The sequence below is a fragment of the Pygoscelis adeliae genome, unplaced genomic scaffold (genome assembly GCF_000699105.1).
Source record: "Pygoscelis adeliae isolate BGI_AS28 unplaced genomic scaffold, ASM69910v1 Scaffold21, whole genome shotgun sequence".
In the NCBI taxonomy this organism is placed as follows: domain Eukaryota; kingdom Metazoa; phylum Chordata; class Aves; order Sphenisciformes; family Spheniscidae; genus Pygoscelis; species Pygoscelis adeliae.
The window spans coordinates 920899-938666 of record NW_008824243.1 but is presented as its reverse complement, the minus strand read 5'-3'; the positions used below and the strand labels follow the sequence as shown (position 1 = coordinate 938666).

Sequence of the window (17768 nt, the reverse complement as noted above, 5' to 3'; positions counted from 1 at the left end):
ATGACGATGCCTAGGGCAGCGGCAGCAGGGGGGAGGCAGTAAACTGATGTTAAAAATAGCTGTGTCTACCTGTAACAAGAGCAAATTAGACTTTTTGTCGGGCTTGAGAAAACCTTCAGAACAAGTGCTTTCAGAGTTGACAGATGAAGGTTAAATCAATAGGCAATTAATCACATTCATCACTTTTTCTATATTAAGGCAGACACAGTAAGACAGTTGTTGGGGGTTTTAATTTTTAGATAGCTTTATTTTAGTCAATAGTAGGCATAGGCACTCAGGGTCTGGACAGACATCCATGGGATTTAGCTGTGCTTTTGCAATTGTAAAGCAATTTCCAGTGTGGAAATGTGGACTGTCTTGCACAAGGGAAGTACTGAAATCTCATTAGTTAATGACCCTAAATAGTCTGCACTGCCTTGCTCCACATATACTAAAGTGGGACAGGACTCATTAAGCAAGTAAACTTACTGCTTATTTTTAAATGACAAAGTAGTTTGATTATGGCTGTTATGCAACTAATTCCAAATAAATCCGAACAACCCCTGACCAGATTAAGGTGCAAACTCAGCAGTGTATGATGTGCCCTTCACGGTACAGGCTATAACATTAGACTTGGTTTAACTGTTTTATACGAATCAAATGTCCCAGAAGCTGCATTTCATACTATACATGCATTTTTCCCTAATCTAAATCATGCTGCTATGTTGATTTTGGTTTACATAGGTTCAATATTCATGATTGGGATTAAAAATGGACTCTGGTAGTACAATCATGCTAGCATGCTTCTGCTTGCATACTTCAGTTAAAAAAAATTAGACGTACAACTAGTCTAGCCCTTTTTTTAGCGTCAGTTTAAAGAGCGGGATGCTGATTTCTGTGTGCTCTCAGTGTGTCAGTGCTTTACACCCCTTTCAACTGCTTCTTGCTGTGCTACTACAGGCAGTGCAGTAAGGCCTAGAATATAATTGTCTTCAACCAGAAGCCATGTTTCTTTATCAGCTGCTAAAGTTATTTGGCAAATTGCATTCCTTTTGTCCCTGCTTCTCCTAGTGTTGATGGAGCTGTTAGTTTGCTGTAAGCTGGTAACCTAGTTACTGAAACAAGGGATGATTAAAGGTTATCTTTCAGTATTTCTTTTAGAAAAGGAAGCAGTACTAAATAAAACTTAGCCAGTCATACTTGGATGAAAGTTGAGTTTGCATCTCACATTTATGGGCAATAACTTGTCTCCCCTTCTGTAGACTTCTTAGCGTTAAGTTTGCAATTCTTAAAAAAGAAATCTTAGCGTAGCCTTTACTGTTTGGAACAGAAAACTGTCATATCCTCTGTTCTGAACTTCTGCACTACGCTAATACTGTTCTGCATGTCCTGGTTATCAAGTATCCCATTGTGACTGGATGTCCCGAACTTGCAGGTTTTAGTTAGAATGCCTTACACAATGCTGTCTCTGCAGACACCAAAGAGACAGCAAACACTTCCCTCACACCAGTGGCAGCTTTAAATCCATGGCTCAATGGGAATATGAATGGCACCTCTCTCCTAGGGTGGTTAAGGAAAGATTACAAGTGCGCCACCATACCAGCCCCTAAGCTCAGTCTCCAGCGTCTTCTCTTTGCACGTTACAAAACACAAGAGTTGCCACTGGAAACTAGTCCCAGCAACGCAGCCAGTGACACAGCTAAAACCACTGCCTTCTACATCATCTGCTTCCTGTACTTCTCTCTATTTCTAAAGGACCTTTACTCTCTTAAGTTGAATTCCGGCCAATGGTGTAGTCTGACTTGGCTTCCCTCCCCGACTTTCCAAAACCCAACCAACCAAAATCCCCTCAAACAACCCAACCACTATTAGTAGCTGGCTACTTCCCATTACAGTAATAGCTTTAACTGTCCGTTTAAGAAAGAAATCAGTTTTTCAGACACTGTTAGAATCAGCCTATTTGGAAGTGAATGCCCTTTCTGCCATATGATATGTAACATGCACGGTGACTTCCACTGAGGTACGGAATCAGTGCATGTGTACTGTGGTCAAAGAAAGTAGTTCTTAAGAGTATTTATTGTATTAGTATTTATTTTTTTGAGACAACAGAAAAATCGGTATTAAAAAAAATTTGTTAACAGGCCAAGAAAGAGCTTCAGCAAAAGATCTATAAATCAGTGGAAAGACATTTTTTGGCTCAGATCTTGTTTCTGATATTACCCTAAGACCTTGTTTCTGTGACTAGATATGACATCTGGTAGGTTATTTTGTAATAGGGCATCTTAGACATATCCTCATATTGGACCAGAACACTAGCAATTCATCTGTTATTCTTTCCTAAGCACTTAAGAACTGTACTGTCCCAGATGGCCTTCCAATACCCAATTCTTTTTCATGCTTGGTAGGTGCCATTTTAACTCCTGTGTGCTTTAGAAGCATTTTAATCTAAAAAAACCCCAACCAAACAACAAAAAATAACAAACCCACAAACCAACAAGAAACCAAACCAAGAATACTGTCAAGACTGAGGAGATCTAGAGCTAACTGCTGAACTCATTTGGTAGAAATGGCTGAAATCAAACCAGACATACATTAGTATACATTTCTCATCAGCAGAACTGCTGATCAGAAAGCAAGAAAGTCCAATGTTAGATAGGGTCCTCCGTTGTTAAAAGCTCATTGAAATTTCTATATAGCCATTAGATTTCTGAAGAAAAGAGTTAGGCTCAGGAATCTTTTTCCAGACGTATTTTTTCTTGGAGGACCTCCAATTCAGACGAGCAGCTTCCAATGTAGGAAAGGTTCAGGACTACCAAGGACTACAGGGGTCTGGGCATTCCCGCAGGTAAGTCTCTGTATGACCGTTATACACCTCCATCAGCGTTGTGCACACAGTCAGCTAATAGGCAGGTGGGAGGAAGAAGAAGAAAAAAGGAAGGGGAAAAAAAAAAAAGAGAAAGCCTCATTACAGTTATTAGTGGAAAACTGTCTCTGATACTAGCTGAACAGTTCAACTAAAATGAGCATTTATCTTATTCAGTCAACAACATGTAAGTATGAACAGCTTGTGTCCTCAGCCAAGAATGCTGCCTCTAATGAATATAGTAACTAAATTTCTCAATCAAAAACTCTTCTCACCCCCTTTTTTTTTTAAAAACAAACACCAAAACCTCAAGTTCAGACTAAAACATCTTCTGTTGCAAGAAGAATGCGACTGTAGTATGTGTAAACCATAAGGTATATTAATTTGTTTCATGCTACTTATAGGGGCACGTATCACAGGTTAATTCAGGTTAGAAGGGTCATTAATATGTCTGTAGTGCAAATGCTGCCTCAAACCAGAGCCAGCTATGAGGAAAGGGCTCAGGCTGCTCGGAGCTTTAAAGCTGTAGGGCCTTTGGAAAACAGCTATTCCAGCAATTACATTTTGCTTTTTACAAAGTAATGTGGAATTTGTTTTTACGTGCACGTCTTCACCTAAAAAACCCCTGAATGTACCACTGTGACCTCCTTCTTAGATGTACAGTAGTTAGTGGTCTGCCCCCCCTCCCCCGCAGCTTTCTGCAAATATAGAAGCATCACCTTATTGAGGACAGGCTTTGTGGAGAGAACATCATAAATTGCTGGTAAGGAGATGTTCTGAAAGAAAATAAGACATTGATGTTAATGGCCATTAACCTGTTAGTGTAAATGCTGACAATTGTAACTTTTCACTGCTCGATTAGATAATAAGATAAAGCTTTAAGAGTACATCTTGATACCAGAAGAACATGGGTTGCAAAAACTTGAGCAGACCAGATCTCAGTACACCATGGGACACTTGAGTGTCAGTGTTTGCTGCCTGACTGTGTGTGTTTGAATTTCACTGGTGATAGAACAGCTGAGGAAACAATGACAATCTCTCTCAAAGTATCTCCAGGTTTATCCCCCTGCATATGCAGCTGCAGAAAATGCTTGCAGGAAACCCACCTAGATGAAGAGAAAGCCTAAAACTAAAAAACATTTGTGTAAAGAGCCACCTGGTACTTCATTACCCAGAAGCACAGACAAATTGTCACAAAACCATTAGCCGCTTCTGTCATTACAGCTGTGCTTGCAAATGCCCTTAATGCTCCTGGCTGTCAGATCAGTACCGTAACGTGGGAGCTTCAGAACAGCAAGATGAGGTATCGGGAGGATGTTTACCTCTTGCATTGTCTGGTTCAGGCATTTCATTGCAGGTGTTCTACGATTATCCAAGATTAGCGGAGGCTTCCAGCGGTCGTAGTTTGTTTCTAACACGTACCACGTGCCTTTCTTGATATCAAGGCTGGAAAAGAGGTGTATGTTTGTGTTTTGCTTCTCTAAGTATATAGTAAGTACATATATAGTATATACTACACACAGCTGGATTTTTTTTAGGCTTGCTGTGGTATTTTTCAGTGATGCTAAAGAACTGTTCTTGCACAACAGAAGTCACAAGAAACATAGGACACAAATATTGGTGGAACCTGTCCTCTTCTGGAAGGCTGGATCAGGTGTCAGGTCAAGTATACTCACTCCCAGATATCCAGAGTAGCTGTCCTGGAACGAGTTATCACACACCCTTCTCCAGAATTTTTTCCACCCAGTATAAAGTAAGCTGGAGCCAGCAGTCTTGTTTTTGCCAGTTTGTCTTTTGCATCCTGGTAACTGCAGACAACAAAGTAGTGTTGGACTATTAAACGCTATGAACAGTTCAAGTACTGAAGAATGAGTTTCACAGACCCAGGAGAAGTTTGCGTAGTCACACCTTTCTTCCCCTTTGATGCACATATGAGGAGATTGTATCACAATGAAGGAACACATTTAAGCAAAGCTCCTCCGCTCACTTTGTATTTAAAGTATGGCTGTTGAGAGGTGCTCTTTGCACTTTTTCTACATTTAAAACAGGAATAAAATGATGACATGCTGTGTCATACTCCACCTAATTCATTTACTGCATGAGAGCTTTCCTGTAATATACTACTACCTGTTGGATGTGGTTTGATGCAGAATGCTGTTACACATTCCGATACCAATAGGTTCATTAGGAAAAAAAAAAAAGTCTGAGAAAACAATTTGAGGAGTTTTACGGGATCGTGTGCGATGCCTCCCTCCCCACCAGAGTACCAGTAAACCCAGAACTACCTAATGTTAAGGCTTCTAGGAAGATATCTGTATCATTAGATACTAAGCATACATCTACAGCATTCATGCCAGCTGAAAGCAAAGCAGATTAAAGCAGTAGAATATTTAGGTGGGGGGAATACCTTGTGGCATTCTCTAATACTGTTCTTGTAAGAAAGCCCATCCACATACCATCTCTTCTACCAAGAAACCATTCGAAGATTCCTGCAAAATATCACTGGTTACAATAGTTTGTTTTCAGAAGGTTCACTCACGCTATTCTAACTTTCACAGCCTTTAAAATGAACTGTGTTTTATCTTAACTCATCTGAAATCTTTTCACCGTTTGTGTGCCTGTTTGTTAAGGTAACTGGTATGCCCATCGTCTTTACAACTTGCACAGAAATAATGAGAGAAATGAGCATTACTCACCAACATAACCACCATCAAGACTGAAACGCTCATTCATTGTCAGAGTGAACAAGTCCTGAAAAGCATTAAACAAGTCAACCTTCATCCATCGGCAGCCCATTTAATACCAGTAATAAACAAGAGGCAGCATTGCAATTTACATGCCAGTTGCGCTTCTTGTTTGTTAGACTCTTCCCCTTTCAGTAATGGACTGCAAGATCAAGCCCATGCGGAGAAGAACCTAATTTATCACTGCTTGAGTAAGTAGAAATGATAATTCATAGTTTTCTGACCTGGCACAGCAATCCAGCAAACCATGCTTTTATGCTAAGCAAGTCAAGTCTGTGGCCATTTCCCTCTTGGTCCCCGTTGCATCACTGAATTACCAGTTTTCCTTCCCCTGCTGTATGCAAGCTTCTTCTCAGACCTCTGGATACTATTCCAGTTTGAAGGCAGATTTTTAAGTCCCAGTACTAATTACACCCTGATATGTTATTGCTGTTCACATGGGCATGCAGCTGTACACAATTCAATCCACACTACTTGCAACATGCAATTCAGACTCAAATCCTAGTCTTCTCCAACTAATGTCTCTTTCAGAGGAAAGTGGAATTCAGCTACACTGGATCATTTTCAGAATGGACTCTTACCGATTTATTTGACCAGAAGACAAAAATAAATGGGTACAATGCAGGGATTTAGGCCAGAAATGCTCTACTATGAAAAGGGCCACCTATAATAGAGGATAAAGGCAGAGTGTGTAGAAAAGGAGGAGCTGTGGTAAGCTGGAGACCCTGGTGTAGTTCTGTACTGCTGTTTTTTAAGATGTAGATAAAACACAGATTTCAGGTGCCTATTAAAAAAAAAAAATCTTGCAGTGTAGGACACCTTTTCCAAGAAAGATTGGAGAAAGAATTAAAATAGCACAAGTATGCCGTTTCACCTCTGGGATTACAGCAGTATATATTTGCTAGCGAGAAACTCCAACCACTTGAGCACTTTGTATTCACTCCTGTTCGTATTCAGAATTCAACATTATTTTTAAGAATTGTCCAAACACGAATATTTCATTTAGGCAATATCCTTTTACAAGGAGGAGTGCAGCACTGTTTTCTTTTACCTTTCTTGAAATAACTATTCTGTGTACCAGAACAATTAAGAGATCATTTATTAAAAAATATCCCAAGGCAGAAGATGAAAGCAGGAAAATTTACATTTTAAAGGAAAGTCTGAAGCGTTATTAACAAATTGACAAGCCCCCCTCCCCATACTTACTGGTTTGACTCCAGACACCATGCCTATGTATCCTGCAAAATTTGTAGACTTGAATACTGTCTTGTTGTTTCTCTGGAAGTCCAAGTTTACCACTATAGGCTTCAGTTCCCGAGTTAAAGTCCAGGAATTATTTTTAACATCCCACCTGCGGCAGACGGTACAGCATTTGAAACTTCCCTCCCTCGGTAGCTTTTAAAACTTCCCTTCACAGCATGCAGATTTCCTGTGTGTGATGCCTGTCGTCTGATCTTACTCATGTCAGCCAACACCACTGCTGAGTAGTTACCTGAGCAGCACCAGCAAGGGACGACCAGGCAGTCTAAACGCATAGGCAGTCAGTGAAAAGCACCAGGTTTTATTTGAACCACGAGCATATGCACTACTCAGTATTAAACAACCCCAACGTTACAGCTGGTTTGTTTTGAACACACCCCGTAACTTTTCAAAGGGAGGCTGCTACGGGTACTGCCTGTGACACCAAACCTACTGTATCCTGAAAGCAGCTGTAGCTTGTGAGCACATGTTCACAGGCCTGTGAGCCGGTTCCCTCAAATCCTTACTTTTCAAAGGGAGAAAACAAACCACATACTACTGGATTTGCTCTACATGAAGGGAAGTCCCGATTCTAGTTTGTAAGATAAGCCAGAACAGTTTGTAGGCAAGAGGGTGCTAAAGAACACTTAACAGACCCTTAAATTCTCTGGAAACAATCTAGGTTCTGGGAACAGCTTTGAAAGTTGCCTTAATTTTCAGTATTTCTGACAAGTGGGAGAAGTTCAACACAAGCCAAACCAAGGGACAGGTAGAGTCACAGTTGACAACATTTGAGTTTTTGATAGACAGGTTAAGAATTTTAATGAAGATGGACATTTAAATTTCACCTGGGCATTGAGAGTCATCTGGATGAGTGACGTTGTAAAATATACTGGGATAATAAAAGCAAACACTGAACTACCTGATCACGAGGTATGCAATGAGAACTGTAAGAGAATCCAGTGCTGGGCAACAGAGTTTGTATCCAAATGAATGGTAATGTTAGATCAGTGGAATACAAATCACTGGCTTCTGAGTAGAAATGATGAATGATGGGAAGTGCCAGTAGAGCCCAGTACAGTAACTAGGGGGATAACTTGGAAAAAAACCCAACCACAAAACCAAGCCCCAATCCAATCCACATTTCACCGCATACACTGAAATTGCTGCTTCTGTCCCATCACGTAAAGAATAAGATATACTGGGCCCCAGAGATAAGGTTACATGGACCGTTCTTTGGCTCGAGACAGTTTTAACTGGAGCTGAGAAAGCACTAAGTAACGCCGAACACAACTGTTTTACAAAGTCATTCCTGACAAGCTCGGAGCAGTTTGACATAAGATCAGCAGAACAATCCTTTTGTTTGTTTTAGCCTTTTTTCAGAACATGCAATGCAGAATTCCTTGTCACAGTCTTAACAACATCCAATTCATCACTTAGACTCACAGAATGCATGTAGAAATTTCAGGATCATCTAGCTTTTAATTTGGGTTTAGGAAAAAAAAAAAAAGGCACAAGTTTAGGTACTTACCCGAGAAAGAGTCCAAAATCCAGGTTTCTGGCATGGTACAGCTTCCCTACATAACAATAAATAAATAGAATTTTCTAAAGAAAGAGACATAAATTTCAGCTTAGAAAACTAGGAAATGAGTAAGCAGGAAAAATACTTGGGAAAGTAAGCAGGGAAAATACCATTGTCTAGTTGCCCTTTCCATAAGTGCAGAAAAATGGTGGGGTTTTTTTGGATCAGAGAAGTGTTTTGCCATAATTGAAATCAAGTGATCTTGTAAACTGCTGTCCATCTCAGCCTCAGATGCTTTCCACGTTATCTTAATGCAATGGTAATACCTTGAGCTTCCTCTAAAAGTGAGATGTTTGTAAGCCCTCCGAGAATCCCTCAGAAATTTCCTAAGCTGGAACAGGTGCAGACAAGGGCTGCAGAACTGAGAAAGAGAATGAAAGAGTCTCTTTTCTTAAAACAGACTATCCATTTTCTCTAGCACCATACATATGTGACAGCTAGAAACTAGATGCAAAATGGATTGCACTAGAATCCCTCATGGCACTGAGAAAGTATCAGGTGTCTGGCTGGTGTTTCTTTCCCCTAGAAAAACAAATGCCACCTATTAAAAAAATAAAAATAAAACCAACCACAAAAAAAACCCCAACAAAACCAAAACCAAACCATCTTTGAAAGTATTTTTTCCTTTTTTTTAACCTAAGACACCTGTGATCTCTTATTCCCTTCTCAAGGAATATCTTTTTATTATCGTTGCTTTTAGTCTCTTCTACTAGACCTTCTTGCCTGCAGTTGAGAAGGACTATCTATGTTTGTATAATTGAGGTGGACCCTCTCCTACATAAGAGAAAACCATTAACACTATTCTGGGTTGCATTACCTGTTTTATCTTCTGCCACTATTGATGTACATACAGTAAAAATTTCATAAAAGATGTTAAAAATAACGATTTCCCCTAGAACAAAAAGAAACAAAGTTTAATAGTTTGAAACTTTTGCCATGAACAGAAAAAACTGGTTAGAAAAAAGCATACTGAAAAGTTCAGCATTCTACAATATTTCTCCTAAGAACTTGTTTAAATCTCATTTGAACTTTGAAACGACCAGTTCAGCAAAATCAAGAGCTTCCTGAAAGGCAAACAGAAGAATCAGAATCCTTTGGCCTTCTGCCTTACCGTACAGAAAGCTGACAGTCATTGCTACTGCCTCCTCTGGAAACTTCAAAACAAGCTATAAAATTCACTTTAAAGAAGAAAGCTGCTATATGTACCACTACTCCCATATAAAAGCTGCTGACTAGCACCAGGTGTACTGCTCCCGTATGAGGGAAGCAGTGGAAGCAGATCTATGGACCTCCTCTGTCTCAATTCTGGAAGAATTCAGTGTCTGCTTCTCACCTGGAATTGCATTCTTTTGCAGGAGGTGTGGAAGGAAGGCAGGAGGATGTGGCAAGGATCACAAAGGAAAGAAAGCACAGCATGAAACTGAGCCTTGCCTTCTTGCTATGTCAACAGCAGACACACAGCTGAATGGGAAATCAACGAGAATCAAGGATTCCCCCACATTTTGGTGCACAGGAGCTGAGACTCGCTCCAGTTCCCAAAACTCAGGAGTGAGAAGCTACAGCTCTACAGAGAAGCCCCAGCCTGATGAAAGGCTTATGTGATTTATTGCCATTCTCCTCTAAAATACTGTTTTCATTTAGTGTGAGATGCAATTTATTGCTTTACCTACTTAATAATTTATGTGTTAAAGTCACAGATGACTACAACTATACTGCAGATTAGTACACATACTAATTTTAAATGAGTCTGGATTCCTAGTTTTCCACTACGTTAATACAGTGTTGGAAACTATTACCCAAAGGAATCCCAGATGAATTTGCAATCCCTTGGAGTTCTTCATTGAAAGGATAAGGAAGTGTGGCCGTCAGATGAGCCTGAAAGGAAAAGTTTTGTATGTTGTTTGTGTAAATTAACGCTATTCTGTTACTTAAAACAAACCTCTCCCCAATAGGTACATCCTTCTCACAACTATTAAATTGAGTATTTAATTCCTCTGCAGCCTGTAGAACTTGAGTATGTTTGTAGAGTACTTGGAAGACAAGTACATACTTAGGGAAAGCAAAAACTATTACTTATCAAAATATTGACATATGAGCAATGGAGATTAGCACAGTATGTTAATTATCGTTAGCAGCAATAGACAGAACAGAGTGAAGCAGGACTCTTAAATGTTAAGAGTTCAACTGGAACTGAGCTTGATGTCAGCGTTTAAGGGAATCCCTAACTTTCACACATTGGTATGACTACCTGTGTATATGCTACCTTTATGTCAACCACACTCAGGCACACAGGGATACAAATGAAGTGTGGCCAGCATGACAGAAGGCTGCTGTAAATAAAGACGCGGGACAGATTTGACCTTGTGCTGTCTCTAGCACTACACTGTTTTCCCCTGTCCTGATTCTATGCCAAAACCTATTTTAATCAGAACCGAATTATTTTTTAAGATGAGGCCTGGTCAAAGTTGCCCCTGTAATCAGACATTTATTACAGTTTTCAAAACCTGATTTTATTCTACTGTTTAAAAGGAGTTGAACGTGGCAAAGAATTTCAGTGAATTGTTTTGCTACAGTGACTAAGTCAGTAGCATATACGTCTACCATGACTAAACCAAATCCGAAAAGATCTTAGAAAAAATTAGAGGAGGAAGAGACACATGCATTTTAGGTTTGATGGTTTCAGAGTAATCCAGAGTAGGCAAGAAGGCAAAACTTCAGAGTAACTCTTCAAAACAGCATTTGTGTTCTGGAAGTGGAAGAATTATCACTTGTAAAGTTCTTAATTGCCAAATTTAGTAGCATTATAGTTCTAGTAGTCAGAGCGTACAGTAATAAAATAGTTAAGCTGAAAATACTTACTATTTTGTTATCTACTATGTCAACAACTTTGCCACTGGGGAAGAAGGTATTTGCTATATCTTTAATAGTCTGGACCACAGTCTTCAGCTAAAAAGAACAAAGGCTTTTATTGAATAGAAGATCTTGAGCATAAGAACTGCCAGAATGCTAACAGAACTCCTTCACATACTTTTCACAAAAACATTTTGTTGAAAAAATATGTAAAGAAAGTGCTAAATGTGGTATTCTTGGTGAGAAAAACACACCCAACTCCCCATTAAAGAGTCACTCTTCAAGCTTTATTCAAATAACTTTCTAGATTAGCTCTGACATGTCCCTCTACCAGAGAAAACGAATTACAGGAAAAAGCCATCCTCGACTTCTGCTCCTTTGATCCCATTTTAATACTCTGCCCTCTTCTATCTTTAAAAATGTTAATTAAAAGCTCTTTGCTTAAGCACTGGTGTTCTTGAAGCCAAAAAGACTCAATAAATTTCTTATAAAAGTACATGCTTTCCATTTGTGATGTGAATGGTCACAAATAGAGTTCCACTCTATGGGATCTAACTCCAAAGTACATGACAGATAAAAACCTTCAGAATTTAAGGTGCAACCTGAAGCTTCCAACACCCACTGGCTTAAATGAGACTTTTAAAAGAAGTATTATGGTGTAAGTAGAATTTGTATGGCTTTCAGAGTGGAAAGGTCAAAGTCAGCAGGGATATAGCAAAAATCCCTGGCCTTTTTTGAGAAATTAAGCATTACTGAATTGAATTTTCAGCAACCTTCAGCAGAACAGCTGTTTAAGTAGTTTGAAATAGGCTGGAGTGTTTTTAAAATTATTTCTGCTATGTAAACACCAGTGCTGCAACCAGCATCCCTGAAAAGGGCAGGAAGTTTTTCATTTCCCCCTCGCCATTTCATCATCTCATGCAGTGTTCTGAGAGAAGCAGGGATGTGCGGAGGAGAAGGAATGCTGCCTCAGTTTCACTTCAGTTTGCTGAGGCTGTCCCTTTGGTGTACTCCTCCCCCTTCATTCTGTATTACTTCATGACTAAAGAGCTTTGACAAATGAAAGCCTTCTTTATGCTGCACCGTTTTCTATTCCTCTACATCCCAAACATCAGTGCCCAAAAAAGTTTGACTCAAGCAATTATTTTAGTCTAGAATAATATTAAAAAAGTCAACTAGAGATATTATCCCTTTCAGAGAATTTTAGCACAGGTATTCCTTTCCAAACTTTTTTTCAAAATAAAAGGCCACGTGCTAGTTTTATACCTGCTAAGCTTCAAAGCAAGCTCTGCATTTCATACCTCTGTCTTTTTGTCGTGCATCAAATTATCCCATCTTTTGCTGGGAGGTAAATCAAGATTTATGACATATGTGGGTACATTCCCTTTGAACCTGAAAGATAAGTACCAGAGTTCAACTTTAAAGAAGGCTTTGAAAAAACATTTGACAAAATAGGTGCTTCCCACCTGTAACTAGCATCTTCTAGATCTGCAACAGGAACAAGTTACAAAAAAAACCTGTTCAGACTTGCAAATCACTACTTTTCTGTAATTTGTTAGACAAGTTGAATCAGATTACTTACGTTGGTCCTGAAGGAGGGTATGTTTTACTCCTGCACTCTTCTCCATACTGCAAAGACAGTGAAACATTACTATTTAGCTCCTTTGCTAAAACATTTTATTATTCTAGCAGACTTACTTAGTTTTGAATTTAGGACTAGTCAGCTAATTCAATTCATGACGATTTGATAATAAAGGAAGAGAAAGTCTTGGCACTTTGGAAAGGGTGCAGAGGAGAATACAACAGGTAGGGGACAAACAGCAACTTCCCTGTGCTGTCTGACAGACCTTCAGACAACTTGCCGAATGTAGTCCAAGGGAAGCACAAGTTCATGATAAATATACAAACTCATTTTTACTCAGTGTGATTCAACGAAGAGCACTTCAAAACCATATTCTTTAGACAAGTTCAGAAACCTTAAATCTCAGTATGGACCAGTTTGTTCTGTTCGTTCAATTCATCATCTCATTTTATAGCGTCATTCATAATTATGCTTAGTGTTAAGCTTCATTGTGTAGCTGGAGCAGAGAAAGAATGCTGAACTTCGGGCAAATTACTCAGCCGGAGGAATGTGCTATACGGCATGACTTTTTACTTAGTGTGGAAAAGTGCTGCTGAGCTGGTGCTAAATATTATGCGGGGCGCATTTCAGGAATATAACTAAAAACTAGTTACCTTCATTCCTGTAAGCATGGTTAGTTACAAATGGAAGTTTGAGAACTATATTTAGGCATACTCCAAGTGAATGCAAGCGTGTTTTCCCTTGTAAACATATGCATATACATATGTTAATTATGTATTATAATTGCATGTTTTACCCAGTGAAATACAAGCAAATGCCTGCTAGCTGCACTTGTGCTTCAAGCCAGTTGAGAGCAGACCAGATTTGGTCTCTGAGCTATCTGAGCAGATCAGTAAGTTCCTAAGAGCACAGTACATCCCACTAGGAAAAAGGAAACGTACACATGCTATTCTGGGACTCCATACAAAGGCTCCCAAAGCACAAGTGTTTGGGAGACAGAACAGAAACAAAAATATGTAGGGATCCTTCCACCACTTCCCCGCTCCCCCCAACCCCATCCTCGATTTCCAATATTTATTTGGCTGTACTAATTAGATTACTTTACCAGTGTGTCCTTATAATGCATTCTGGCTCCAGTAAAAACTGAGACAAGATCTCTAGCAGCTACGTATCTGGGACAAAGAATCTAACTAATGTCCATGTTCTCTTTGGGCTAATCACATTATCTGTTTTTAATGCATTAATCTAGAAAACACAATGTCTTACACAATACCACGGACTTTAAACACTGGCATAATTTGTTACAACTAGAAACAGGAATTTTAAAGTGGGATTGGTTTCTGTGAGTTATCATGTGTTTTCTTTTTGTATTCTTTCCAGTAGCTGGGAGAAAGCATGAGACGAATTTTGGTTTTCCTACACGCGAGATGAAGGTATAGGACCAGCAGCTACGTGTTTCCTAGATTTCACTGTGGTGCAGTTATAGCCTTTGCATAGCTGGAACAAAAAGTCAAACACAAGAGGCCATTTGATTTTCAAAATGAGGAAGTTTCAAAACAAGGAGGGTAGGGGAGGATATCAGATGACTAATTAGGCAACAAAAGTCAGAGGCTTTCTGCAAAGCCAAGCAAATACTTAACAGTATTAATGCAATTGTCTTGTGAAATTTTCCATCCTGCAATACTAAAATCAATCAGAAAAAGTGACATGACATATACATCCTACTGCAATGGATGCACAGATTTGGACCTCCAGGAAATATCTGCTGTCAAAATATGCTTCTTGACAAATAAAGCCTGTAACAAAAAATTATCCGAAATGGATGAAAATTCAGTTATCTGTCAGTATAGCCCATGCATACAGAGAAGAAACAATGGCGACCACGCAAACTGATTTCAGGGGATTTTAAGTGGTGTTCCAGATGCTAAATGTTCTGTCACTCCTGACGCTCTCTCCTGAGATTTTAATCTTATATTTGAAGCTATTTTTATCTTCCCAGCCCTTTGCAACCTAAGCCACAAGAGATGGGGAAAGCGACAGTTAGAGGAAGAGTTAAGGGACAGATACAGAGAAAATGGTCCCTCCTTACATGTCAGTAATTTTAGACTTCTCACCTGTCTATGTAGAAAGCAAGCTAAAGAAACCAGTAATGCCCAAAACAACCCATACATCTTCCAAAACTGCTAGCACTGATTGAGATATCTGAAGAAAGCCAAGATTAGTAACAGTTTCTTTAGGTAAACTATTATATGCTGGCACATAAGCAGGAATTTAATAAGATGTCAAGACAACCAGAAAACTAGAAGTGTTCTGTTTTGTTTTTTTTTTACACAAAGTTCTAACAAGGAACAAAAAAATTGTTACCGTTTGCAATCAGCTAAAGACTAACTGCAAACTTTTCTGACAAGGTAAAAAGAAAAAAAGACACCTAAAGAATTTTCTTACAGCAACAGAAAAACCACCAGGCACTTTCTATCACCAGACTGAAATAAGCAGCTATGAAGTTACTGCTGTGGTCAGTGAGATCCTCCCCTCTGCAGAGGCTTGACACTGGAAGAGGAACAATAAATGCTGAGAGAAGCAGGAGAAGCCTTCCAGCACGAGAGGATTGCCTTGAGTTTCCAACATGACAAGCCGGAGGTGGTCTCCTAGAAAGAGCCATCAGAAGCTGGCTCCAAACAGCAGGTCGTCACCATAAATTTGCTTTTCAAACATGTATTGAAACCCCTAGGAGGAATACAGCTATTCTTGAATGGTGATTAAATGCTCTCTTTTTTTTTTTTAAATTGTCTCTTACTAGTAGGTTGCATATTTTAATTATCTAATGTACTGCTGACTTTCAAATTTGCATGTACGTAATGATACAAAAACGGATGCGTGGCAGCATAGGATCAAAATACTAAAAGAAAGAGAACACAGTGGAGGAGAAAGAGAACACAGTATGGGGAAAGATGGAAATAATAAGAAAAAATGGAAGTAGCACAGAAGATTTGTATTATGACGGATTGTATGAAAAAAAATGTAGAGCAGAACAGGAACCAAATAGCTAGCAAACTGTCAAGATGAATTGCTACCTGGAAAAAAAAAAACAAGTAATAACAGTCACTATTCACTGCAGCAAAGAAAATCAATGCACTGTTTAACAACTGCTGAGTAAATATTTTAAAACCTAGCCCAATTTCATTATTATGAAATACGCTGAATGTAGCTTGTCCAGTCTAAAGAATGCCAGCACTTTCTTTATTACCCTCAAAAATATTTTTGAGGTGGACCATGTCTGGCATCCTTCCTTAATATTCAGTGTTTCTCATCTTCATATTTAAAAATAAATATAAAATTACCTCTTTGACCTATGAAATATGATTCCATAGTTTAAGGACATGGCGTTCAATCTCTTTCAGACAAAGTAATCTGCTATATTCGCATCTTTTGGTCTATGAACTCTGTGGTCTAACACATTTTTCTCTCTGCTCCTCTTCCCTTACGGGACGATGCCAATGCAGCACTCCGTCGTGTTGCAGCAGTCCCAACGCTGTTCACCTTTCTGAACATACATGGAAGTTAAGAGTTCTCTTGCAGTGCTGAAGAAATGGGGACCAAGCCAATTTAAATTGCAGTTTGGACAAAGAAGTTCAGTCTGGTTGAGGGGGCTTAACCGAAAGCTAAAGGGACTGATAGTCTGCACCACTGAGATGTAATTCATGGCATTTAGCTTCCATGTTCTTTGTTTAACGAAAAGAAATGAACCCAACCAGCTGTACATAGGAAGACAACAATCGTCGTTCATTCTTCAGCAAATGATGCATCCCAGCACCTCAACCGAAAATAAAATATCCAAGCCTGGTATCTGGCTGCACAGCAGCACAACCTGCAACCTGGACACTCAGTGGACATTGTGCAAGCGTGAAGATGTAGCGAGTGCAATCAAATGCAAAATCAAGCTCTAATCATAGACTTTGCTGATAGCTGGCACTTTCTCCCCCACTCCTCACCCCAGAAAGCTTTTGGCTAAAATTCTGAAGGTGTTTTAAGCTGGAGCTGGCTTATAGTATTGGGAAGCTGCTCTTGGGGGGAGGATGGGATTGGGTGCACAGAAGAGAAGAGGGCCTACTCCTGTGTAGTCAGGACGCTAAGGGAACATGGCTCATCCAGATGTCCACAGGCCTCCAAAGCCTTTCCTGCAGTTCTCCCCTCTCCCAAAACCCATACTCATTTTCCTGAAATCAATTTAATTTGCTAGGAGAAGTCTTAGAGCAAACACAAAAGAATATAGGAAGTAGTGTGTTCCCAAAATATTTTAAAATATATCGCAAAAGAATATTTTGAAATCCAGACATATTTAAAACCCTGTCCTCTTCACAGGGGATGAGGAGATTCAGAAACTGAAGAGATGAGAGTGCTTTGCTGCTTCGGGAATAAAACATACATCAGGAAGCAAGAACAGCTGTTTACGTGCCCAGGAGATGGAAGCCAGCCAGTTCCCAGTAACTCCCCCCCACCGACTTCACAATTCCACCAAAAGTTAAATACTTCACCTATTCAGTTAAAAAAAACCAAAACACAAACAAAACCTGACAACCCAAGCCCACCCGCTCTAACACTTCTCCCCGCGGGTGAAGCTATAGCAAATACACTAAGCAGATTCAAAAGCATATATAGTTTTAGCAAGCCCTTCTTAACTCTCCTTTTGAAAATCATTGCTTTGGTGCAACGTTACAATATTTACATTATAGATGTATATGAAACTGAATGCAGGGCCGAGCAAGGACTTGTAAAACACACCGGATAAACACCAAGACTTGTAACCGCAGCCACGGCCGCGCCGGTTGCCGGAGGAGCCATTTAAAAGTTACGAAGTCCGTGAGGGCAGCGAGACGCTACCTTAAATTCGCACGCGTGAATGTAAAGGCACGCCTGGCCTCCTGCGTG

The 17768-nt window shown here is 39.6% G+C and overlaps 1 protein-coding gene across 1 annotated transcript; it reads right to left on the bottom strand.

Moving 5' to 3' along the window:
- Positions 1-223: 223 nt before the first annotated feature.
- On the bottom strand, positions 224-13510 carry ASAH1 (N-acylsphingosine amidohydrolase (acid ceramidase) 1). Its single transcript, XM_009335193.1, has 14 exons — positions 13493-13510; positions 12840-12886; positions 12559-12649; positions 11267-11353; positions 10204-10282; positions 9225-9299; positions 8357-8402; positions 6793-6937; positions 5539-5593; positions 5250-5331; positions 4519-4650; positions 4165-4288; positions 3562-3618; positions 224-2878 (listed from the first exon to the last, which is right to left on the bottom strand). Exons 1-14 carry the CDS (start codon positions 13508-13510, stop codon positions 2789-2791), a joined length of 1128 nt encoding a protein of 375 aa, XP_009333468.1. The 3' UTR covers positions 224-2788.
- Positions 13511-17768: the final 4258 nt, after the last annotated feature.